Source organism: Cinclus cinclus, chromosome 2, assembly GCF_963662255.1.
Source record: "Cinclus cinclus chromosome 2, bCinCin1.1, whole genome shotgun sequence".
Lineage (NCBI taxonomy): Eukaryota > Metazoa > Chordata > Aves > Passeriformes > Cinclidae > Cinclus > Cinclus cinclus.
The window spans coordinates 91,607,936-91,635,057 of record NC_085047.1 but is presented as its reverse complement, the minus strand read 5'-3'; the positions used below and the strand labels follow the sequence as shown (position 1 = coordinate 91,635,057).

Sequence of the window (27,122 nt, the reverse complement as noted above, 5' to 3'; positions counted from 1 at the left end):
TAGGGATCAGCAGGTTTCCTCGTGCTGCAGCAACTATGCTGTTTCAGCCAACCAGCAGCTCAGAAAAAATACACCTACCAACAGGAAGGATCCCCCAGACACTCTGGAGAGAGCCAACCCACACAAAGACTTTATTTTGTACTGAGGAAATTTACAGTCAGGATCAGTCATTCCCCTTCACTCCCAATTGTCTCTTCTACTGTTAGTCAAGAGCATGACTAGACAGGCACAAGGACTCTGCCAACAAATATTCTTTAGGACCTGCTTGGTATGAACACGAGATCCTACACTATTGAACTATCAGCCCACCAGCAAGTCAAACAAGGAACTCAAAACAAACAGCCAAAAAAACCCAACTTCATTTTCTGCCATCCCATGCCAAATTCAATCCCATCCTTAATTCCTTTGCCCTCTCACTGGTATGACTATACACATGGCTTGCCTTAAATATTCAGGATTAGGAAGAAAGTTGCTTGTTGTTTTGAACTAATTAACACTTACTCAGCACTAAAAGATTTATTAGCATACAATAAAGATAAAATTATTTCATATGAACAGCTGGAGGTAATGTAGAATTTCAGTTATCATATATACTTAAGACTGAGTAAAAATACCTGCTCTCACATGTTAGAATAGTCCTGCAAATAATTTTCACAACAAATGATGGGAACTCTTCCTAAAGGTAAAATTAACCAGATTTTGAAAGCAGTGAAAGAATTTAGAAAGAACTCTGCCACTCAGCTAGCAAGTACAGCAATCACCCTGACATTTTCTTCTGAAATCACATAATTCTAGAAACTGAGTGGAGGATTCTAGCACTAGCCAATGCAGTTTAGGTATTTTTGATAGCATTTTGTTTTTTGGTACTTACTGAGTTCTCTTCACTTCAGCATTCGCAATGGCACTTATGAAAGGCACAATTCTGCCATAGTGTAAGAAAAGCCTGACCAGAGGTATGGCCGCTTCCTGTTTTTCTCTGCAAACTTCACCCAAAATATGTGCAGCTGATGCTGAAACAGGCTGAACAGTGGAAAATAAAAACTTTGAGAAATCCTTCCAGAACAACCACTCTTTCCTTCTTTTCCCATTAGCTTATTAATGCAGAACCCCACACAGCAGCTGCAATGGCCAGTTATCCAAATGTCTGTATACAACAGACGTTGTTATATGTGGGTGGACATTACAGCCCAGTTTTTGTGGGCTGTAAATTCTGGTCACAAGAGGGCAGCAACTTAAAAACTATTACAGTACAGTCTCTTTTTATCACCCACATTTTCAATGGCTGTCTTTTCAGTAAATGTCACTTGCCTGGGAAGCAAGTGAAGAGAAAGAACTCTATTTAACCCTTTGCAATTTCAAGTCCCAGTGAATAAAGAACCCAGTTCTTTTACTGAAAAAAAAACCAAAAGCACCATTACAACTGTAGAAAGTATGCATCTGGGCACACATGGTCCAAATCGCTGATGTTTCAGGATTAGTTCTTGGTTTGGGTTTTTCTCAATTATGCAAACAAATCTGTTTCTGTCCAGTAAAGGAAAACAATTGATCAAACTGAAGCTTACTTGGCATTTTAAAATGTAAAATTAAAAAACCACAGAGAATGTACTGCTGCTGAAACCACTGTGTTCCTGGGTCCGCCTTCAACCACCATACAGAACCCAAATAAAGACCTCTGCAAGGACTCAAAACAAGCACAAGGGATATGCAGAGATTAACAAGGCTCTGAGGTCTGAAATGGAAGCGCTGACCTCTCTGGTAATTACACAACTATGTGCCAGCAAGATAGTGACAAGTATTCAGAGACCCCTGTGAAGATGACCTGCAAGTAAACAACAAACAACACAAGCAAATTACCTCAACATCTGCAGATTTTAGCAGGATGTCTCTCAGCGGACTGTAATAGTCTGAGGAGAAAACATGGTCCTCAGTGTAAACCACATTTAACCTTAAGGAACCAAGGTCATCAGGCTTCAATGACTTGTTACCATTATCTCTGGGCTGCAGAAAATACCTGATATGTAAAAAATAGGACAGAAACTTAGTGCTGAAACACAATATTTTCTCAGGCTATACATGAGCATAGAGAAACTGTACAGATACACAGGGTATTTATATATGCATCAAACTCTGATCTGAATCAGACTTAATTAAGTTTGCCAGTCTGTTTTGCACCAACTGCAACATGAGAAGTTCCGAACATAAAGATTTATGTAGATACGATTAAAAACCCACACACAAAAACCATAGCAGTGCTGATGAACTGCAGTAAATAATATAAAAACAACATAGTAGAACTCCCACATGCTACAGAGAGGCAGACTGAAACCTCTAATCACATTATCAAAACTTCTTGTTCTTACACTTGCTAAGATTACTTTGGCTTGCTTACAAAAAAGATACAAATTAAATCCATTTAAACTTTATCACATAGCAGTAATTACTCCTAAGTCTTCAGAGTAGACATATGTTTCTACTTATTCTCCAAAAGAAAAATGTCAAATACCATGCTTCGTAAGAACTAGACTGTCGGAGAAATTTCAAAGGGAGTCTCAGTTCTCCTAGAAACTCATCACCAAACTTCAAGTTACTGGCATTCCAAAGATCAACCCTGTAAAAAAAAAAAAAAACTAATCATTTAAAATATTACTAAAAATTAAAAAAAAAAAAAAAATCCCAACTTTTTTTCCAAATTGGGGTTTTTCCCCTCAAGTCTGTGAGTTACAAAGACTTGAAACAGTACAGCAATGGTTTACACACAGTAAAGAGATAACCTTACCCTAGACTTCAGAAGCCTTACAATTCACCTCCATAAAACATCAGCAAAAAATATAATTCAGATTAACTTTTTCTCTGTACTGTTTCCACTTTTCATATTGATAGAGATTCAGATGGCTGGTGGGCTATCCCAGATAATGGAAAAACACTGGTAAAATGGACACCAAGGTAAAAAGCTCAAAGTTATTTAAGGACTACATATTGTTAGTCCCTGTCTAATTTGGGATTACTAACAGCTAAGTGACAGCTTTACAAAATTAGTTCTACACAATTTTTCCCAGTTTTTAGCTCCTAGGAAGACTCCTGTGTCAAGCACACCCACTTATGGCACCTAAACTAGCTCTGCAGAGATACTCAAAGCTGTAGGATAGCTCTGCCATGGGGTAGAATCTGTGCATTGGCTGAAGTTTACACAAATTTTGACACTCAGAGCCTCACATTTGGGGAGTTCTGGTATCTACCCACAGATGATCCTTTCTTCCCTTTCACATGCTCTTCAACATCTGGATGGAAAAAAACTGCACTGAGATTCAAAGGAAAAGTACTGGTGTCCAGCCCAGCATGCAGGTAAATGCTACCATACCCACCAGGGTATTTGTTTCTGTATGTATTTTAAGGTTTTATTTAAGTTTAAGAGCTATTTTTACTAAAAAACAAGATCAGATGACTATTTTGCAGCTAAGTGACAGCTTGAATGTGCCTTTTGGGGGGAAAAATGGTACATAGAAAGAAATACAGGTTTTCAACTAATGACAATTTTTAGAAAAGCAACTTTAACTTGGATAAGGTATAAAGTCATCCAGTTATGGACATATTTACACAATCCTCCTGATCAAGAAAGCCACAGTAGAATGGCTAAGGAACAGATGTTGACAGTCCTGTTAAAGATTTATCCTATTTTATTCAAGTACAGAATACATTACTTTTAAATCCTCTGAGTCTTGTATCTCTCAGCACTGTCTCCTGCATCAGCTGTCATACACTAGACACACCATCAGTTCACACTGCATGCCTGCTAGGTAAAAATTTTTGGACTCTGATCATTTAGACAGTATTCCTGCAGGGCAAGAACTCTCCAAAAGGAAAAGAAAAACTTCTTTGAAAATTTGCCCTTCTCTCTCCTTTCTCAATATCTGATGGGTTATCATCTTGCTAGCCAGTTCAGACAGCTAAAACAGCTTGAGGAGGAAAGGAGTCTTTAAGCATATTTACACAGTCAAGCTTACAATTTACCAAGTATTTACAGGCTACTGCTTTCTAGTTTATCTAAACTCTTTTGAGATGCTAACTACCAATTACACTTTCAAACACCGACAGCTAAAGGGTTTCCCCACAGTTAGAGAAAAAAAAAATCAGTGCAAAGGATCTATACAAGACGAACTAACAATTCAAAGTAGATCTCACACCACACAGTAAGCAAAGCAGGCAGGCAAATTCTTAAGTTATTGGTTTGTGCTCTTGGAGTACAAAGAATAAACAGCACTTATTAAAAATGTTAATACATAGATCTCAAAGATCACTGTTTCCCAAGATTTTAGAAGGCAAAATTATGACAAGTGTTATTCTGGAACTGGTCAGATTGTAGTCACAGAAAGAAACAAACAGGAGAGAGGGGGAGGAGAAACAATGAATTCACCAGAACATCTGGTCCCCAAGTGTTGATATGCCCTGCCTACAGCTTCCTACACCCACTCAAAAAGAGAACTTTTCATAGCTTTAGAGAGAAATCATGAGAGACTAAGCCTTCTCTTTACCCTGTGGAATTTTATTTTTCTCAGGAGAGAAAAAGAAAACAAATCCCCAAACCCATAAATTGTATGATCTGTCCAGAGGTCTTGGAGGCAATATAACTCTCACTAAACAGAGTGGAGGAAGTGAGCGGGGGTGGAAGGAGCACCCAAGATGGAAACAAAAACACACTGTCCCATAGGGGACAAAAGCTCTAAGGAGAATTTGTCCAATCAAGACTAACACTTTATCTGCCTTTGCCTTTCATTTAAGTGCTTAATCTTTTCCCAACTATTCTGCAAGCCTCCTCTCAAATTATTCATCTGTACCACACTGATATATTGGTTTTCAGGAATGACAGACTTTCCTGAAGCTCCACATACATTATTGCTACAGACGATTAATTTCTCCAGAAAATATACTCAGCAAGTAAAACAACTGTATAATTTCATTTAGTCCAGGAGTATAAAATAAGAATTATTGAAATATTAAGTGATATGTGTCCACTGTACACCAGTGTCTAGCATCTTCTTCAAAACTATCAAAACAATCTATCAGAGAATCCTAGCTTTCATTTAAAACCAGTGCATGGCTGAGCATCATGGTTATAGAGACTAGACTGGGCCTTCTGAGACATGGTGTAGTTGCCCAGTTCATCATATACATCCCATGGAATATGGGGCATGTCACTTCATATCTGCAGAAATATAGCCTAGTGCTAAGACTAGGTCACCTCTGGTGCTGTAACACTGACACCACCAAAGCAGCTCAGCACTGCACCTGGGCATTTGCTTTTACTCCGGTGAGTCAGCTGTGGGTTGCCCCTAAACCAGCTACCTTTGCACTGCCTGATGCAAATGTTCTCTGTGAAAGAGCACAGTTCCTGCCTCTCTCACATATGAATAGTTTCCCTTTCCTGCCTCAGAGCCATGGCAAACACAAATGTATTAATGCTCTTTAGTGCTGTGACGCTACATTGACAGGCTACATGAACCAGCAGCGCTCACATCAGAAGAGCCCTCGATCCATTCCTGAACACAGGTGAGTTTTGCTTGCTGGCAGTAAGAATTGCTTCCCTTTCCTGGTCTCCCCTCCTTTCCTTATAGCCAGTTGTGATTCTGAAGGAACTATAGATCCTTCCAGCAGATGCCTCATTGCCTCTCTAGTGAGAATATACGGAGAGGGGGGCAGTGCTACCATTCTTCCTCCAAATATTAATATAAAGGAGAAGAGAATTTCTCACCACCTGATGCAGAAATAGCAGTATTCATTTACTGTGAATACAGATGGCCCGAGCCTTCAAGTTCAATAGTAAGTGATGGTAAGACATATGTGACACTTTCAAGTTTTGCACCTCCTATTGTTTTCCCACCTCTCTTTATACTCACCTGTCCCCAGAGACAGTGTTGACTGGCCTCAGCAGGTTTTAAAATAGTGCTAAGAGGGTGGCACAGGGTGGGGTGGGATTGTTTTGGTTTTGAAATCAGAATTGCCTTTTTCCTGTGCAACTGATTTCACTTTTATCATACCAAATTTTGCAATAAAGGGTTAAAGTTGGAAGGCAAAAGAGAAGAGAAACTATCTCTGCCCCAGAAAAACTCTGAGTTCAAGAGTCTCCTTTCAGAGAAGGAGGACCTTATACAGGTTGCTAAAATTAAGTGAAAAAAAAACATACTCTGTACTTGGAGCACCACAGAGCCTCTGGGGTGTCCTGGGAAACTAAAGGAGGGAGGAAAGGAGAGCCCAGACATAAAAGGCTGTGTTTAATGGCAACTGTGTATTACTATACACACAGTGGACACGAGGAACAAAGGAAAATAATAAGGCTCTGTCCTGAATCAGAACCAGCACACATATTCAAGATAGAATCTACAGGACAGTGGAGGTAAATAAACACACAGATACAGTGACAAAAAACTCATCTTGATTTATCAACAGAAAAACCATGCTTGTCACTTCGCAAATAGTGTCTGCTACAAAGTTACACAACTCTGGAAGACAATTCTGTGCTAAGAATGTATTTTATATTACCTAATCTCCATTTTGTCCACTTCATCTACATCTTCAATGTCAAAATGGGACTTCTTGTTGTAGCTACTGGGTCTTGTAACCTAATAAAAAGGAGGAAACTTTTAGCAGCTTGGTCTGATACAAAAACATTCTGATATAACTTAAACAAACCTTTGGAAGAGCACAGTATTTTACTACCAGAAGTGACTTCAGTCCTGATACTGAAAACATTCATGCAAGTGAATAAACATGTTGACTAAACAGATTACTGACTATAAAGTGGTGGCTATGCCATCATTTCCAAAAGTAAGCAGATACTCCATATTTTTTTTACAGATAAATGCCATCTTTAATATTACTACAGCACTTTAAGTTTACATCAACAACAGAAAAACACCATTGAAAGGAACACAGCTTTCATCCATCTAGGGAAAGAAGAGGGCAATTAATATTGTTTTAAATACAGCTGTACAGTAGATGCCCTGAGGCACTCCACAGAGTGTGGGAGAGGAACCACAACCACCCTTAAAAACATTTTGCAGTGTATCCAATTAACATTGGGAAGTTCTTCCTGTTCTGATATCCTGGAAGTCAATTTAACCTGCCCATACCAATAAATACCAAGCAGACAAAGAGACCCTAGCCTGTGTTATGCATATCAGAATACAGAAGCAGCTGCACAGTACACCAACTGTATTTGCAAGACTGATTAACAGGAAAGCACAGGCAAAGAAGAAAAAAAGGAAAAAGGAAAGAAGAATAGAGCATTAGCATAAAAATATTTTACACAAACATTTCTTAAATTTTTTTTCTACCATTACTGTAAAAACACTTTGGTGGTTGTATTTTTGCATAGTGCGTCAGAAACTTATGAAAAAGGCTACTCCACCCAGCTGAAACCACAGCAGGAACTGATCAAACACTAGGGTGTATGATGTTGTGTGGGTTCAGCTCTTGGTTGCACACAGAAGCTGAACTTTATTGTAGGCTTGAATATGCTTGTGGCTTAATAGTCCCCACCCACAAAAACTGTCTTTTATTGTAAATTTAACTATTTGGTTTTGTATTGTACATGAGATGCAAATGGCAATTAAGGGAGGCAGTGATACAATTGCCTAAGTGGAGAGGAACCAGAAAACAATCTTCGGCAGAGGACACTCAGAGCCTTTTGTAGATGTGTGTGCAGGCAATATTTTCAAAGTGATACACCAAAACTAAAAGGTACTACTGGCATCACTGGACAGCAAATGCTCCAGATTAATGGAATCAAATACACCTGGTAAACCCGAGAGCACAGTGGATTTAAATACCATCTACAACTTCAGCAGTTAAACACAAATTTCCTCACCCTAGCCTTGCTAACACTTCACTGTTCCCACAAAGTATCCTACAGGTCTGCAAATGACAGTTTCTACTACCATTGTGAAGCTAATGGTGTAAATTTTAATACTGAAGCAAACTTTTAAGTCTCTTACTATCTCCAACACAGGAGTTGCTCCAAAAAAGCTGCAGCGTATCTGTAACTTATGGCATATCCCTTCTAGGTTAACACTTTCTCAGAAGTTTTGCTGGAATCTGCATGCATGACATCTGTGTTCTCCCATATGATTACTTAGTGTGCATATCAATACGGTTCAAGAGTGGTATTCCAAAAAGGGATAGCTGTATGGAACTGGAGATGAGGAACCTCCCAGCCCACAGTGCTAAAGTAGCTGACCCATAACGCTGTACAAAAAAGGGGGCACAACTCTGACGTGTTGGTCCCTTTCACCTGGGAAAGCTGCAAAACCATTTATCAGCTGCTCAGGATTTTTTTTCAGCACATGCAAGTTTACAAAACAGGTCCCCAGCACTTCCCTCTTGAATTCCTCTAAGAGGGCCATTTTCCTGTAGCTGCACACACATCTCCACACCACGCTGCAGCTGAAGCAGTGGTGAAAATGGCTCCTAGCTATCAGGTGCACGTTTCACTCACCGCACCCCTTAAATAAGCTCTTTTATGTCTTAAACCAACAATGAGCTATCTTTAATTTAGAAAATTAAATCTGCGTGACTTTTTGGTTGTAGAAAGGAAAGCACCGATTCACTGTCTTTTACAGAGCAGCTTCCTCCTTTGGAGGCTTGGACAATCACTGTGCTAGCAGGCTGCAGAAAAGCTGATGAAGCTGTTTAGAAGCAGAAAGTGACACGGCTGTCAACAGCATGAATCTCTCAGCTCCACAGGAATCGGGGCACTTGGTTTGCATGCACCAGCCACAAGTCTGCCCACGTCTCATTAGTGACTGTATTTCCCAGTCACAGCAGTTCTACAGAACCTTGCTCCTTGAAGACATTTAGCCTGATTTGTACTAACTACTCTCAAAAATGACATAAATCTATGATGGCTCTGTCTGCACTAAGGGTATGTTTATATTTCAGAACTCTGGCTGATTCAGTCATTTCCCAAGCTCTGCTCTTACCAACATAATTCATTTTGCTCTGAGTTAGCAGAACAGCTGGGGCATGGGCTTGAGTTCAGGTTTTGCTTTTGCTGGTACTTGCATGCAACCCAGCTCTCACATAAAGGCAAGGTAAGCAAGCCCCCAGCCTCCTCCCTCCCAACTCCAGCTGGAAGATGCTTTGTTTCTCTCCTTCCTCTCCCAGTATGGCACCACCTGCCAAGTCCAGTGTTTATATACCAAACATTCACTGTTTCTGCAGCACACAGAAAGCCAAGGAATCAGGTGAAGTGTTTGTGGCTTACAGTCTGAATTCCTGGACTACATTCTCATTAAAAAATTCTCACTGACAGGCTCCTCCAGAACTGCCTATGTCAAAATAAGGAAGCCCATTTTAGTTTATTTACGTATAGCATCACTCTCACATTGCTGCCAAAGACCACAGCTCTGGGCCAGGTGAGGGACTGAAATCCTGGGTAAACACACAGATACCTCAGTGCAGTTTTACCACTCAGTCTCACGGGATCTCTGCCCTGCTAACTGTGCCCATGCAGCAACTCCATAGAGTTTCATGGAGCCAGGAAGCAAAAGCTCACTGTGAGCAGGGCAGCTATATCCTAGGATGTGCTGGGCTAGCAGAGCAATGATCACCTTAGATAGCTATCCTGGTCTACCCTCATGGCTTCCAGCCCTTCAGGCACTACAGAAAGTGCTCCTACCAATCAGGAACCTGTTAAATCTGCTCCTTGTATCCAAACACATGACATCACCAAGAACATGTTTCTGCTGATATGACAGACTTTAGATTGGTCACTACAACTATTGGCTTCTAGGCAAAGATGGTGGTTTCTAGGAGAGGGAAGACAGCAATGTCAAGAATGACGTGCACTTCAGATCTGAATAGTGCAACAGCACTTGTACGGCTCCTCTCTCCCCAGCCCCCCTTCCTGATGTGGTTGTGGCCCAGAATTGATTCAAGGAACCACATCCCTAGGTGCCATCCCTATGCCAGCAACAACTTTTAATGCAAATGTGACCTAAATGATGCAAGCCATATGAGCAGAAAGCGCTTTTTACTCTATGCCAACTGCACTGTGCTACTCTAGCTTTTTTTTTAGCAACTTCCTAATTACAGATACTTTCTTGAGATGTGTACACTGAAATAGAACAGTCAAGCATAGACCAGGACTATGATATCCAAGAGAAAAAGAGAATGATACACATACTTTAGAAGACAAAATGAAAAGTTTCAAGAGAGATCTAAATTATAAACACATGCACATGTATGTATGGACACACCACAATTAGAGCTACTCTTGCCAGAAAGAACCAAAATGAGGACTTTCATATGTTATACTTTATCTTAACTGGACTTGTTGAAAATGCTCTGTATTAAATAAAGCTATAGAGGTTTCACCCACTTGGAGAAAAGGCACTGGTATTGCAGCAGACTGGTAGACAGCCAGAACAACCAGCTAAAGTGTATTTTTTCCTCTGCAGTTTCAGTATTCCTAAGGAGATAACCTTCCTCCCATTGACTGGGAAAGACAGGGTGGAGCAGCTATAAAAACACAGACTAAGAAAAAAAAATATAATTTCTCTGTGTGTGTGGTTTGTTCAGGCTTTTAAAACTAATTTTTTAAACGTGCTTTTTTCAAAACCCTAGTGGGGTGAGCAGTGATTAAATGTAAAGCTGTTGCTCAGAAGTGCCCAACTTGGAGCTTTTCCTACAGAGCATCTGAGGTGAAAGCAGGATACTGCTCCTTCAGCAGACGGCCAGTCTGAGCCTGGGTACTTCTTTCCCCTGCACCACGCTTTGAAACAGTCTTCAAAGATGACAGCTGGCACAACACGGAGCAGGATGCTGTGCCAACTACCCACAGTATAGTATTTCAGCTTATCACCCATTCCTTTGAAATACCAACCTCAAAATAAAACACTTCATCAAAATGTGGATTGTTGGTCTTCTTTTTAACTTTAGTCTTTTTGGCTTCTGATCTGAATTAAGGAAACAAAATAAACAAAAAAAAGGGTAAGAAACAACATTAGTAGAAGTGTGATCCTAGAACAGAGCCACTGAGGAGGAAATAGCGATCCACTTGATTTATCTGATAAAACTGGAATGCCATGTGGCTCCAGCACAGCAAGGCACAGACACTTGCACACATTTAAGAGAGAGATTCAATGCATTCCTGTTTCTCTAAAGTGGCAGTAATCACATTTTGTTATCCCATTTTAAACACAATTCCTTGAACCCTTATTCTATCACTTGCTTGAATCTTTTATACACTAGAATCTTTTATCTCTACAAACTGGCAAGAATGGGGCTCTGAGCAGCAACATTTGGAGGATGGTCTCAGTCTTGACGTGACTCAAAAATTCCTCATACTCTAAAAACACAGGAGACCAAGACTAGCATAGCTATTTCTGTGATTCATATTTTATAATTCTGGACTGAAAAATCAATCACTGCTTTTCAGTGACAATCAAAAAAACCCAGAATGGTTTCTTCAGTAAGAATATTTTTTATTGCTGTACTAGCATCCCTTTTCCCGCAGCACCAGGAGCACTTAATTAATATGGTGGTGAGTTATTATAACCAGTGCTGAGCAGAAGTCTCTATTTCTACTGTTCTGCAGGCTCAAGACATGGCAAACCTTCTCTCAGCCATTCAGCAGGCCTGACCAAGCTCAGGACTGCCCATTCATTCCCCACGGGCCGTGCCATCCGCCTGTGCCTGCCTTTGAAAGCACAGACATTGACTGCTTGGTGCTGGGCTCAAGCCAGACAATGCATTTCTCACAGGCCAGCCAACAGCTGTTTGATGGCTTCCAAATGTTATGAACCTATGCTTGATTTGTTCTCACTACCTACAAGAGAAAAGCTGTGTGCTGTCCTGTGTCACCAATCTTACCCTACAGCTCTGCAGGCATAGATAAAACAGATGCAGATGGAGAGGCACATCAGCCATGTGGAAAACTGACCTACTAATCATTTCATCCCAGAATCTATCCTTCATTTCTCATGCACCAAAACTGCTTAGATGGCTTGTTAATGCTTATTCACTGGACAACTCTGAATTTCACAGAGGTCAAGTAAAGCTGGGTCTAATGCCCAGTGCTGCTCCAGACTTCTTGTGTCAGTTGAATAGGCCTGTCCACCAGCATACAATATTTTTCCATCTATAATATAGCAGAGAAAGAGTTTTGGTCAGGAAGTCTGATGACTCTAAGCACAATAGACAGCAGCACGTTTGTTGAAATTTTTATGCTTGTCATTGCATAATTGCAGCTGAATAAAGCAGCTTTCCTCTTCTAAAATGAGAGGCACTGGAAAATCCAGAGAGGAGAATGATGTACAGATTAAGAATATCCCACTATTGCTAGGAGAAGCTGAGAGATAAGAGAGACTAATCTCCAGGACACAGGACAGATTGCCAACCCCATCTCATCAGTCACACTTGCCAATCAGCCTCTTTACCAATAAACCCATCTGGGAGGGGACTGGGAAGCAGGATGTAGAACGGGAGGCGATTAAGGCAGCACAATTATTGAGCAATTACAAAGCAGTGAATGGGAATAAGCTGCATGCTGCTTGCTGGAGATAGGAGGAAAGCCTTCTCCCCCCCACCAAAACCCAGATAGGAATAGGATAAGGCTATGCTCCTTATTCTGAAGGTAGTACATTATCAATAGTCATATACTAGCGAGAATGATGGGCATAGGGAAGCAGACAAAGGTAAATTTGGATATTCAAGGGTTAGTCAATCAATCTCCTTACAGTTTCAATAATAGCCATTCCAAACAAATTGCAGGCTTAAAACAAAGTGTACAAGACAAATATAAAAGTCCATTAATGGAGATAAGGCATAACACACCTAGACAAAGATGCAGAATACAGACAGGCTCAAAGACTCCTCTGCATGCAAGGTATTTGTCAAGAATGCTTCTTATTTATAGTATTTTCAAAAGATTGTTGTAAAACATTATTAATAACCCATGCTACCAAATCTGATTCTTTGAGGTCACAGCAGAGCTGTTTTGTTTCTAAAATGATATATACATAAAAGATGACTAGATAAGCAGAAAAAAAAAGTGACATCCAACAGCACAGGAAATTTTTATAACAGATGGGAAAATTGAATCCAAAATTTAAACTGAAGATTATTATGCAGAATCTCATCACTAAAACCTCATTCCAAATTTTATCCATGCTATTATGTCTGCATATATCAAATTACAGGACTGAGCCACTGAGGGTTTTTTGACATACACATTAATTTGTCACACCTTGAAAGCGAAGACATTCTAAATATTCACATGCAACCGTGCATACTCGGCAAGATGTTGATGTATTCGCATTTCTCTTCCACCCTGCCCAAAATTAGGCAATGAATTTGCTCAAAAACTGGCCTCCAACTGTGAGGTGAGAAGATGCATAAATTAAGACTAACCACAAATTATATACTCTGGGATATTCAAATTATTCAGAGATTATTCAGATCTTTACATAAATCAAAACTGAAACAAGTCTCAAATTACTTACTCTAGCATAATTCAGTAGCTCATACACATACCCACTCCAACACTTAACATATTCTAGCAGTGTCTAAATACTTCCAGATGTCCAGTGGAGAAAGCAAATTTCTAATAGACAAAGGAAATAGAAATCATCTTTATAAAATGGAAGCTCTTGAATGTGCATTACTTGCCTGGAGGGTCCTGCTAAGGTAACAGTGGCGTAGGGATCACATTGCCCGTTCACAATGGGCAGCCCTTGGCACTCCAAAACTCTAGAAAAGAAGAAAATGAAGACAAATAAATTAATTTAATGGAAAGAGACCAGAGGGAAAATAGAAGTGAAGCATTTTCATAGGGTTTTTCTCATAATACTTTACACTAGGGAACTGAAATGTCACTAAGCAGAAATATTTAATTTATACTTAAATTTGAGAGCACATTTTGTTCTTAAATACTAACTTTAGTAAGGGTCAAAAATGCTGTTAAATTACTGAGAAACCTTAACTCAAAGGATTCTTATTATGCAAACACAGCAATTTAAGGTTCATGAAGTAGGAATCTGCTGTCAAGATGATAGCTGTCAGCACTTGAAAATTCTATGACAACTTATTCACCAAAACACATAACTAGAATTAATTCTGTAACAGAAATATAAAAAACCCCACACAGACAAATCCCAGAAGCAGCTAAGTAATTTCTTAGAATAACATTCATGAAGACCTCAGTGCTTTTGCAAAATTTGGCATGAGCTTATTTGTAAAGCTGTGTTAATTACAGACAAGGAAACAATATGACACAGCCATCCTTCTGCATGTTCAGCAGCTCTGCACTCAAGTAGTAACAGACACATTGGAGGGACAAAATGGAACAAATTGGGGTTTGCTGCACACAATGGTGGGAAAGCTGCACTTTTGCACTCTCCTTTCAATATCTCTTTGGGGGATGGGGAAGAAGAAGAAGAAAAAACCCAACACAATTACCCCCAAGAAGTGAAACAATGCTGCACGTTTCAGAAGTTAAAACCTACAGAAGAATGCAGCACCAGCTGGAAACAAAAGACAGATAAGCCTGTTTCCAGGATTCCCCCTCCCACAACAAGTTCTGCTTCCAACAGGCAACCTGCTGGGCCAATGTATTTACACAATTTTAACTGGAAAATTTCAGCCAAGACGAACCATGAAGCTCTTTGGGCAAGTGAGTAGTACTATCATTGCAATGTGAAATACCATGCAAAATTCTGGGCGCCATAACATCACATGCAAAATAATAAGCCATTTTATTGTTTTCAGTGACAGCAAGTTCAATGCAAAAGAACATTAAGATGAGCAATAGAGAAAAATTCATTAACAGACAGTGGTCCACAAATTCATCCACAAGGCAAGTAATTTGGTAACATATAGTGTAGACTTTAAATACAGTTTAACTACAGGCCTATTATTGCTTACTCTCCATGAAGGGAGAAAAAAAGTAATATTTTGCATCCATACAGAAATCATTTTTGTACCAGAGAAGATACAATCTAGATAGGTTCACACAGCACTACAAGTAGAAGACTGAAGATCACACTAAGGGGCACACACACTGGTAGCTGAAATGATACATTACATTCATAGCTGAATTGTCCTGCCCATGGCCCCTCAGAATGAAGGCTAGGTAGCTGTCTTTCAATACAGACAGCCCCAAATAATGCACCAACTCACAAGCTTCTCAATTGCACAGCCCTAACCTAGTCGACTCCTCATTGCTGATTCATAACACTAGTACAAAATTATGTTCTGTTTTCTGGATATGCAAGTGGAATCACACATCAAAATCACAGAGAAAGTTAGGAAAAGCCTGGATTACACAGTCATTACACAGCCCATGTGCTGCTTTTATTCCTAGACTTCTATTATTTCACTATAAGTTTACCATCCACAGAGACAGAATTTAGAAGCCTCAGAGCCACCTAGTTTAAACACCTATCTGATATTGCAGAGTGATACAACACAAACAGTGAAATTCAAGCCATAAATTCTATCCCAGCACCAGCTAGAAATACACAGTGCAAGCTTCAGGAACCCTCAAAATCAAGCAACACACAAAACACATGATTTGGTTGCCTCAATGCAATGCATACAGTGCCATTTGAGATGACTTAGTTTCTTCCACCATCCCTCGATGCTGCTGCAGAGAGACAGGAGGGTCCCATGAAACATGTCAATTTGAAATGGGTAGCTCCACATCTCTCAGAGGCCTCATAAACAGACTACATGCCTTTTTTTCAAGCAATCAAATCATACTCGAAATTCACTTAGCTTACCTTATAAACAAAGTGCAGAATAAGCTTTTCCTTTGCACATGTAAGAATAGAAATACTCAAAATTGTAAAGGAAATGCCACTTTTTAAATTTAAAAAGGACAGATGTGAACAGAAAGAACATTACAGGGACCTTTACACTGTAGCCTTCTTACAGAGTATCTGTCAGTGCAGGAGGAAATACAGTAAGTACCAGCAGAAAGTTTTTATGGAGAGACAGGTGCAGCTTGATTTTCTTACAAGTGAAGGACAGACCACTTTCCTTCCACTGGTCTTTACACAAACAGAACCACATCCACAGCAGAAGCACTTTGCCAGTGAGCTACAGCAGGACTACTGGTAACTCTTTCAGGATGGCAGATGTAGCTTGAACACATTCCTATCTAACAGACCAATTGTACACCAAGTGCACACAAACTCCTGTATTCCAGTGCTTCATTAAAGCAGTCTGGAAGTTCCTTAAAATGAAATAGTAATTCAATGACTTTATAGTAGTCAGCCAATTTTCTGCTGCTGATAAATGGATTCCAAGCGAGCTGTCATCCATACAGGAAGAACTGTGTGAAATTTAAACAGTCAGAGCATGTGGCCAGAGAAAGTATGACTCCTGTTTTAGTAAAAGCTGTTCGTTCAAGAGTATGCAGAAAATAGAAAGTGATCCTAGAGAGCATAATCTACACTTGAGGACATACAGAATTTGCAAATCACTACACAAACAAAACAGAAAATAATAAAAAAATATCAATTAATTAGAATGATGAAAAATGTGAACTCATCCAAACAAAAAATACGTGTACCCTAACTACATATCTACAATGACAGTCTCTGTTCTAATATTGCCACATAGAAGAATTTAAGGTTTTTCTTGTGGGTAGCCCTCTGTTATCACATCCATCATCAGCAATGGTTAAAAAGGCAAACAATATTACCAGCTGGTTGGAGAAAACACAGCAATGTACATCATTGAGCACCTACAATTTGAATTGTGTGCACTCTCCAGAACACATGGACAAGAACAACAGATGGCTTCTAACCACTCATAGCTCTCCCAGGCCTGTACTCTCCAGCTCAGAAAAAAAGAAGTTATCCATCCACAAACAGCTTAGAAAATCATGAATGGTGTGAAGAGCATTTCCTCACAAAATAAGAATTACGGGGCACACAATGAAATTACCAGAGAGAAGGTTTAAAAATAGACAAAAGGAAGTACTTTTTCTACACAATGAAATTGCAAAACTTATTGCCATGGGGTGTCGGGGAGGTTGAAAGAACACATGGATTAAAACCAGCACTATAAAAACTCATGGTGGATAGGTTCCTAGGCAGCTATTAAAGCTTAATGGTCCAGAAGCCTCCTTCAGCTTAGGAAATCCCAAACTGGTGATCAGGAAGGGTGCAACACTGGAGCAATCATACCACTTGAAATATCACTCACCAGAAAGCATCAGTACTAGGCTAGACTGGAGAGGCATTTTACACAGTAGGGTAGTTGATCTGTTCTCTGGGGAAAAGGCAAAAACAAAATGGAAAAAATAAAAGAATAAAACAAAATGCACAGATGTTCTTGTGCAGTTATGATGACTTAAGAGTAAGATGCTTCTTTGTGTGCAGCTGGAATAAGAAAAGCAAAAACAGCCTTGAAAGAAACAAAATGTGGGAAAACAGGAAATAAGCACCAATAGACTGTATCACAAGCCTTTCAGGTAATTTAAAAGAAGTTATTGTTTAAGAATGTTGAAGAAATCAGGCAAAAGACTGAGGACTTAGGATTTTGAGGAAGGAAGGCTGTGTTTGGAGAGATGCTCATTCTGGTTCTTGTCTCTTACAAAGCATTATGAGGAGAAACAATAAAATTCAACAACACACAGGTCTGCCTGACTCACATTAGAACACTCTCCTTAGCTACAGGATACTGTACTGGTAGGGCTGCTTTTGTTACAGTCATTTTTTTCAGGCATGGGAAAGGTGCTAAGTCAATTAACGCTCCTCTCTCCCAGCCAGGTACCAAAACTGGCTTTACTTGGCAAGCAGGAAAAGAGTCAGAACAAAGTGTCAGCTACTCGGAGACAATAAAATGGAATCTCAATTATGCCACATGGCCATCACATTATTTAGACTTGACAGTTCATATCTGGATTAGGTGAAAAAGAAAAAAAGTGTAATAAAGGTATGATCTTGGGAAAGGGGGACATGGTGGGAAGCAGTGAACAAAGCCAGTAAAAATAAAATGTCCTTATTCTAGAAGTCTGCAGAATTAAACTTAACTTACATGTTATGCAGAATAATGAAAGAAAACCTAGACAATCAACATTATTCAAGAATTACAAGTCAACTCATCAGACCCCAGAGAAAAAAAATGTCTGGTGGCTGCCAGAATCTTGTCTACCCAAGTGGTAATTTCTCACCATTAGCTGTCTGGAGCCCAGCTGGGGCAGAGTGAGCCATCTCACAGCTTGCCTGGCTGGGCAAAGCTAAGGTTAGTGCTGGATCACATGAGAAAACTCTCAATGCAGCTGCCTCACTGCATTTTGCTTGTGGTTTATAAAATTAATAGGTTTCAAGAAACAAGGCAGTTCAGTTTTCAACATGGTTCATGACCAAACCTTCAGAAGAATAAATAAGCTATGGAAAATTTCAAGTGGGTAAGAGAAAACCTCAAAAACCTAAACATACCATAAGCATGCCCTTGTGTCTGCAGAAACTGAGAGGGTGGTAGGAGCAGGTCTTGAAAACAATAGAGATTTTTCAAAAAAGACTAAGTAGCTCATATCTGACAGTACAGGCATTTCCTCTGCCTCTGGGCAGAGGTTGTCAACTAAGTGCTGTAGGCTGTAATCTCTGACACAGACCCTACATAAACATACTCAAAACCAGGCCAAATACAGGTGAGCAACATCAAAATGATCCAAGCCCACAGGCATTCCATGCTCCTGCCATGGAACTGCAAAAACTGTTTAGAAATTACAGGCTTTGTGATTAGTTCAAGATGCACATGTGTCATCAGCTTCCTTGAGTGTCAGAATGGACAAGCAAGGCAAAAACAGACAAAAAAAAAAAAAGAAAAAAAAAAGAAAAAGAAACCAGAGGGGACATAACTGTTCTTAAAACTTGTATGTGTATTTACTGTTCTTCCAGAATAAATCACCTTCAGTCTACCGAGTCAGGCTCAGTTTTTTCCCCACTTTCAGCCTATGGGTAGGGATCAGCACACCATTCCCATTCTGCTTCTCAAATCAGACTGTTTTCTTACTGTGATTCCTCAAGAGAAAACAAATACATCTTTTTTTTTTAATATAATTGCTTTCTATCGCTGTACCATATATTTTAATTGCTTGGTTTCTGAGATCAATACAGGTATTTAGCAAGTTTGCTCATCTATCTTACCATTCCTCTATTTCCAGCCTCTGCTTGTTCCACCTCTCTTTCATTTCTTTATCTTGAGACTTCATTCCATTTCACATGCACATTTTTTTGGCCATACTCAGGTTCTGCTCTGCATCATTTTAAAGACAAGAGACTTCCTCCTTGCTTGCTCTAGTGATCTAATGATTACTTGAACACTCAGTACTTTGTGAGGTAAGCCTGACCAGACAAATACCAACTTAAAAGCAAACTTGTGGTAATTTGTAGGAACTGTCATCAAAACAATGCATCTTTGCCTTATGCTAAATACTTATTTGGTAAAGTACATTTCCCAGAGCTAGGTACATGGCTTATCTTCTTAAGTCTCTCTAGATCTCTCACTCTATTTTTTTTTCTTCCCGATTTTTCTTTTATGCTGACTAGAGTCATCTTGTAACATATGTATTATCCTGAGTTCTTTGGCTTCCAAAGGTAACAGAACACCTCTAAATAGTCTCTCCTTGTGACTGGGCTTCTCATGGCACATAAAATAAGGCTGTTACTCTTTAACTTCATAATAGAGCAGTCCAGTCTTTTTTGCCTAGTCTGACAGCAAAGAGGTGATGTCCCTTCCTTGCAATGTTCAGTTCATTCCTGAATGTTTTCTTTTGGTGCAGCTTTGCACCACAAGCTCAGTTCCTTTCTCATTCCCAGTGGTTTAGGAGGAAATTTGCTGTAATGTTGCATGACAGACTTTCATGTACAACTTGGCCAACCTCACATCTGGGTGGGCATGTGGTAGCTGCTCTCAGACCAGTGAACTGACTTACACTTTCCACTGCAAGCAGGAATTATTACCAGGCCTCCTCTTTATTCCCTTTATCACAGCCTTAGTAAACCAGTTATACCCATTTTTCAGAGAGGCTTTGTCTGAATGTATTTCAGACAAAGTGCATTCACCACTAATAAGCAGAAAGGTGCCATGTCTAGCTCAGAAATTTCCTGAATCATAAATTTTCAGAGGCCAGGAGAGTGTGTCATTGTATGACTGCTCTCACAATTCTTCATTTCCAAGACAGACTCAGAGTCAGCATCCTGGGTTGAGTCTGACCAAATGCTATATCTGTTTGTACACCTTCAGACAAGCCTTGCATTTCCCCTTCACTTCCACAAAGTAACCTACTGGATGTCCACTGAAGATTTAACATAAAGACACAACTCTTTTTGTCAAGAGGCCAACCAAGTGGCAAGTTTCTTCTTGAATAAGACAAAAATTTTTACAGTTTACTTGATGCTGGTTTTAAATTCCACTCTGCCTTCATCGTCAAAAATTCTATAGTTATTAGGTCCCAACTCTCTCAAAATTTCTTTACCAATCCATACTCTGACTTTAACTTGCCCCTGTCCCCAGGGAATAAGGAGGCTAAGAATACGGAATCCACATATTGAATCAAGTCCTTGTCCTGTGGAAGACCATTCGAAGCCAAAGGATCACACCCACTCCCGGTAAGTGACTCCAGAAAAAGATTATTTCAGAAGTCACTATTCCTTCACTTTTGGAAGTGACCTATTTGTACTAAAACAACATTTCCTACTATTCTTCTCACCTGAATATTGTTTTGTACTAGGAATAGAGCAGTTTCCTCTCATAGCAGTTCTCACACCCAGGGAATTGCCTGCAATGATGGGCCCTGGTTCACCTTCAAATTTATGTCCCTGATAGACACAAAATGTTGCAGCACTGTGTAATGCCTGGTGACCACTGACCATGCCACCATGGAAGAATGAACCAGAAAATGAAAAGATGGAACAATGTCCAAGTAGATATAGCCATACTGAACAAAATATATCAATACTTGCTTTATCAGCATGATTTTTCAAGTCATTTTCCCATTACATTATTTCATCTCTCCAGGAAACCTGAAACCAGAGTCCTTATCCAACCCCCATCCACACTGCTGCTCTCCAGTCTAGCCTCCCACCACTCTCACTGCCCTTCCAGGAAAACCATTCTCCTTGAGGAACTCCAGCACTACTCCAGCTTATCTGGATAATACCCTCCTCCTACTACTTTTGAGTTTATTTTGGTGGACAAACAAGTTCTGTCTTATAAAGCAAAACTAAACACTTGACATCTCCTTAGCATTCAAGAGGATTAACAGTTAACTGGAGCTACTTTCCCCCCCCTTCATGTGGCAACTCGTTCTGTCACAAAGGCCCGTGGCCTAAATAAAATCCTGCCCCATTCAAACAAATGGCACTTCACCTGGACCAGCAATTTACTCAGTATGTATTTCCTTAGAATAAAGATTTTTACAGCATTTGAGGCATTGACTTTAAAACATTTATATACAAAATGTATTTACACACTCAAAACTACTTCCATTTTGATCAACCTTAAGGACATTAGAGGAACAGGCTGTGCAGGCAACTCTTTTGTTTTTTTTCCCTTTAGAATACTCCCCAAAGCCTCTGTGGCAAAAGCACAAGAGAAACCTTGAAACTGAGATTGCAGCTGCAACCCCATGTAAGCACTATCTTTTCTTCCCCATTTCCAGTTCAGCAGAAAATCATCATAGTCCAACAAATTTAGAAATGTGTTTAAACACATGTTACCATGAACAGATTCCTTCCCAAGCTGACCTACAACAGCTTTTACAGCCTCATGCAGCATGAAGATTAGCTTTCTCTCTTAAGTGGAAAGCTCTGTATGCACATTTCTGTCACACACACACCACTCTTGTTAATGTAAGGCTGGCAATGGTGATTTCCTTCTGAGAGAGCAAAGAAAGAGGAATTGTCTGCTAGTGTCTTACTTCAAGCAAAAACTTCTTTCCCAGGTATTTTACTGAATATATTTTATAGCAAAACATGGACAAATATTCATATAAAGTCAACAAATAATGTAATAGAAAGTAAGTGGAAGCTAATGACCACAGCACCTGCTTCCCCATTCTACCAAATCTATTATAGACATTACAGTAAAACTACATCCAATGCAAAAAAACCCTACTTTATTAAATATAAGGAAGAAATACTGTCAACACATTTGCATCCCTAATACCAGTATCACTTCAAATAAACTGCAAACTTCTCATGTCATTAAACATCTACACATTTCTTAGAAGTTTAAAAACAGACTTTGTTTCTGCTGTTAATATGGGAGCTGTCCTCAATACTACAGTTCAAAGCATCCCACTTGCTTTCCAATATCCACTCTAGAAAGACCTTTAAAAGCACACACTTACAGAGTAACATCTGTACTCTGTACTGAAGAGAGCAGACTAAAAAGTGTGCATCAGCCATCCTGTTCTCACAGGACAAGGAGTTAATCCATTAGTAGTTAAACCAGTTTATGAGCCAATTACAGGAGAGGTGCAAGCTTCCTAAAAGCCTCTTTGGAAAACTCTTCAGTTATGTCAGTATTTAAAAATGGTTAAATTATCCTCCATGACAATGGCCTGAGGCTTTAAGTAGAGACACAAACTCATTGAAATTTTGAACTATATTGATTTAGTGACTATTCCTGGCACTCACATCATCATTTCCTTCTGCTTTGGTCTCAGACTGGCAACCCCAGCTATTAACAGGGAACAAGAACTTAACAACAGGAGAGAAAACAGAAAGGCTAAGCAAGGAGAAGTTATTTCTAGTACATGTTGATATTCAGAGAAGACAAAAGATGCAAATACAAGTTAAAGCAAAGCAAGTAATATATAAAAATATAACAGAAATGAAATAGGAAAACAAGGTACAATCAGAAAAGGATAAATGTGCTTAATGATAGTACTATATTGATTCTTGTAGGGGCAAGTGAAGAAATTTGAATTTCATGTAGCATGGCAGGAGGGCAAGGAATGGGACAACATATCAAGGCAGTTGCAGAAGCATTCATGTTAATGCAGCATGGTGAGAAATGCAAAAGGAGCAAAGCACAAAACAGCAGCAATTACAATACACTGCAAATTATTAGAGCCCAGCCAGCAGCTTTAGCTGAGCTGACTGTGGCCTGTGGCAATCCTAAATGGAAGCAATGAGATCCTGTCTGTGCAGGCTGATAAGAAAAGAAAGAAAACCAAAAGACACCATAGTACTCAGAGGCAGAAAGGCTGTTATGGCTAAATAATGAAGCCAGACCATGACACAGTCTCTCATGTCATTTTTATTTGTTTGGAAAGGTATATTGGTCTCAGTGTTCTGTATGGGAAATACAAGTTTTATAAAAAAAAAAAAAAACAAAACAAACAAAAAAAAAAACCTACAGTGATCTCTGACTTGAGACCTGTCCAAGTTTAACCTGCTCCCAGGAAGGAGCTGTGGGCACACAGCACAATCTCTCCTTTCAGGCAGCACTTGCAAGTCACTGTGTACATGCATGAGCACTTAAGCAAACAAAACAAGCTGCATGAGCATGTCCTGACTTTTCCTCTCCACTAGCCAGCAGAGGCCAGAAGCATCTACAACTATTAGATGTTTGATACCCATTAGATGTTTGATACCCTTCTACCAAGAAGGAAGACAGAATGAAGAAGCTATTGGAATAACTAACACTCACTGCTAAGAGAGTGTGATACATACCAGAGCGAAAGTGACCAAGAAATCACCCAAAAGCTTTTGAGCCTACTGTAAGGAATCTGATTATGGAGTAAAAGATAAGGAAAAGGTTAAAAGCAGAAGCTTTAAAAAATTTTGGACAGAGAGCAGGAAATAAGGCACCCTGGTGGGGAGTAGGTAGGTGTGAGTGTGTGAGAGTGGGGGTATTCAACTCTAAGAAACAAAAGAGAGAAACAGAAACAGCTCATCCTAGGGCTTTCCTACCTAGCTGGTGAGCAAGAGTTTCCTTCCAAGTGCTGAGTATGGTCATGTCAAAGAGATATCCCAGAGTGGTCATAGACAGTAATATTTTAAATAAAAATTTAGACATGCTGGTGAGTGCCCTGAACAGACAAACACCTGGAACAACTGTGAGGACATGAAGTATAGCAGATTGGAAAAGAGCATCTAAATCACATGCCATAACACATCTGAACCACAGGGCCCAACAACCCAGAACACTCTTGGGCCAAGAGAATTTATCAGCTGAGAAGGATCTTTTGGGTGATTGGAGATGCACATAGGAAAGGAATGCAAGGGAATGAGATGGTTTAATGAAAGCTGTAGCACCAACAGAATGTAAAGCCAGCCAGCTTCTTCTCATCCTTACCCAATCCAAGTACAATGATTTTTCTACTAAATAAATTCTTGAATACTCTTCCACATAGATTTTCACATCATATATTTAAATTAGATGTAGTAACAAATATACCTTTCTAAATGAAAGCAAAACAAAAATAGGTTGTGATTTATACAGAAAAGAAGTAATTATTTTTGGAACTAGAAAGCAATCAAAGGTGCCTTCAAACACTTCACAGAGGCTACAGTCTTCTGTAATGAGAATGCCTGGGCACATCTGAGGTAGGTGGAACCTTTAATGCTTAAAAAACTCAACTTGAAACAACTCAGAACAACTCTTGATTATATTCATGTGAATAATCAGACAATCTGGGATCTTGATTAACAACAGCTATTATTAAAGGGCAGTGATCTTTGCTACACTTTGCAATACTTTCATTAAGGAATTCAAATTAAGTTGGTTCATTAGCCCTGCTGAGACCTGATGGCAGTTATGTTGCCAACTCGGTTCCAAAGTAACGCTGATACACTGAATTTGCTTTGATAAGAGAACTGGGCTAAAGTTACACAAATTGTGTCACAGCGAACACAAAAATGCACTCCAACTAGAATTCACAACATAGTATTAAAAACTTTATTCTGTCAGGATTTACATATCTAAAAAGATGTATCAATGTATCTCATTGTACAGACAACGCAGTAATCAAACACAGGAGGTGAAAAATGAAAAGCACACAGTATTTAACATGGAAATCAAGGCATTATATCCTCAAAAACTGCCCTTGATTTAAAAAAAAAGAAACCCAGCCCAAACCAGAAACATTAAATTTAAACAAGATTCACAGACTTCGTGTAAGGCAGGAAGCAGAAAAACAGTCTTCTTTAGTAAACCAAATAGCAACATACAGATCAGACATGTTAGCTTTCATTTACCTAAATTGTTTACACTGATGCAGATAGAGCTGTTCATAGAATAGTTTGGGTTGGAGGAACCTAAAAGATCAAAAGGTTCCAATTCCCCTGCAATGGGCAAGGACACTTTTCACTAGACCAAGTTGCTCAAAGCCCCATCAAAGCAGCATAATCATCATAAGGATAAAAGGTCTATTTTCTAATACACTTTCCTATGAAATTAACTGAAAAACCCGTATCAATGTCTCTGACTTTGCAAAAGGAGAGATCGAACAGGATTCATAAACCATTTATATCCAAAACAGCTGTCACAGGATGGTGACTTGCCTAATTTGAGTCATTCTTCTGGTCCTAGAAGGAGACATGCAATAGTGTTCTGTGCCTAAAGGATCAAACTGTGAATGTAATACAGAAATTCCATGAAGGATGTTTTGTGGCCATTCTGTAGCAGCACCAAAGCAGACAAAATCTTCCATTAGCAGTGAAATCTCCTTAATAAAGCATCATCCTCTGCTATGCTGCAACTGTAAAGCACCAGACTCTTAAGACTCTCCACAATTTTTAAGACACTAGGAAAATACCTACTACTCAGTCGTAGGACTGCCTACTCCTTGTCATCACAGAGCAAAACCCAGAAGGTGCCTGGAGAGGAAGCCACAGACTTCTAATGGAAGATGAAATACCTTTCACCTGTTTGACAGGAAAAAGCACCAGTTGCAATTACCTGCACAACAAAAGCACATCTGAATGGTAAACCTGGTAGCCCCTATCAGGAGCAAAGCATTACACAAATTGTAAACAACTTCCCCTGGCACACTGTTCCATTTTGCTTACTACTCTGAAAAGTCAGTCCTGTCATAGGTTTAGCTAAAACCTACACTACCCCATCCAAAGAAGACTGTGCTTCACCAAATGGTGGTTATACCATTGCTTGTACTGCACTAAGCCTAGAGATGAAAAGCAATGCAAAGTACTCTTTATTAAAGTTTTTAGTGACTTGTCACTTCATCCTATGGAAAAATAAGATGCAAATTAAGGCATAATCAGATAGGCATGTTGGTAAAACCAGCTGTAATAAGCAGACCTCATCAGCTTTTTAATTCCAATTATTGCAGAAAGTTCTGTTATGTTTATCCTCACAGTTTGGGACAAAAAGGGATTACATAGTCTGGCCTCTTTTGAAACAGTGATGGAAAGCTCACACCTCGTAAATTTGTGCAACAAATTCATGATGCTTACTTCACCTTGAGAGTACATTTCTGAAAAGCAATCGAGGGTTAACTCAAAGGAATCACAACTATTAAAATATTCTCACAATGTTCTAAATGAAATTGTTTGCTGATTAATGATCATGACAAAAACAAACAAACAGATAAACTTCCCACCCCCAATGGTTTTACTATTTGTTTCCCACTAGTCTTGAGCTTCCAAACATTGGCTATCACTTAAGGTAGGAATAAGTAACCATAGATTCAGAAGGACTCTCTTCTAAATAATGTGCATACTGAGATTTCACTGAATCAGCTAGGTTGAAAAAGACCTCTGAGATCACTAAGTCCAACTTATCATCTAACACGACCTTGTCAATTAGACCCCACTCAGTGCCACATCCAGTCTTTTCTTGAGCACCTCCAGGGAGAGTGACTCCAACACCTCCCTGGGCAGACTTTTCCAATGCCCAATCACCCTTGCTGAAAAGAATTTCTTCCTAATGTCCAGCCTAATCCTCCCCTGCCACATCTCAAGACTATGTCCTCTTGTCCTGTCACTTGTTGCCTGGGAGAAGAGGCTAATCCCCATCTGGTTACAGCCTCCCTTCACATGGTTGTAGAGAATGAGAAGGTCTCCCCTGAGCCTCCTTCTCTCCAGGCTGAACAACCCCAGCTCCCCCAGCCACTCCTCACAGGGCATTCACTCCAGACCCTT

At 39.6% G+C, this 27,122-nt stretch overlaps 1 protein-coding gene across 2 annotated transcripts in view; it reads right to left on the bottom strand.

Moving 5' to 3' along the window:
* RASA3 (RAS p21 protein activator 3) overlaps positions 1–27,122 on the bottom strand; it is a 130,014-nt gene that overhangs the window by 21,005 nt on the left and 81,887 nt on the right. For both annotated transcript variants that reach the window (XM_062487938.1, XM_062487939.1), the window contains exons 6-11: positions 13,663–13,743; positions 10,877–10,949; positions 6,535–6,614; positions 2,504–2,608; positions 1,855–2,011; positions 872–1,020 (exon numbers count right to left, since the gene is read on the bottom strand). In XM_062487938.1, coding sequence (XP_062343922.1) covers positions 872–1,020; positions 1,855–2,011; positions 2,504–2,608; positions 6,535–6,614; positions 10,877–10,949; positions 13,663–13,743 — 645 coding nt within the window. The remainder of the gene's footprint in view (positions 1–871; positions 1,021–1,854; positions 2,012–2,503; positions 2,609–6,534; positions 6,615–10,876; positions 10,950–13,662; positions 13,744–27,122) is intronic.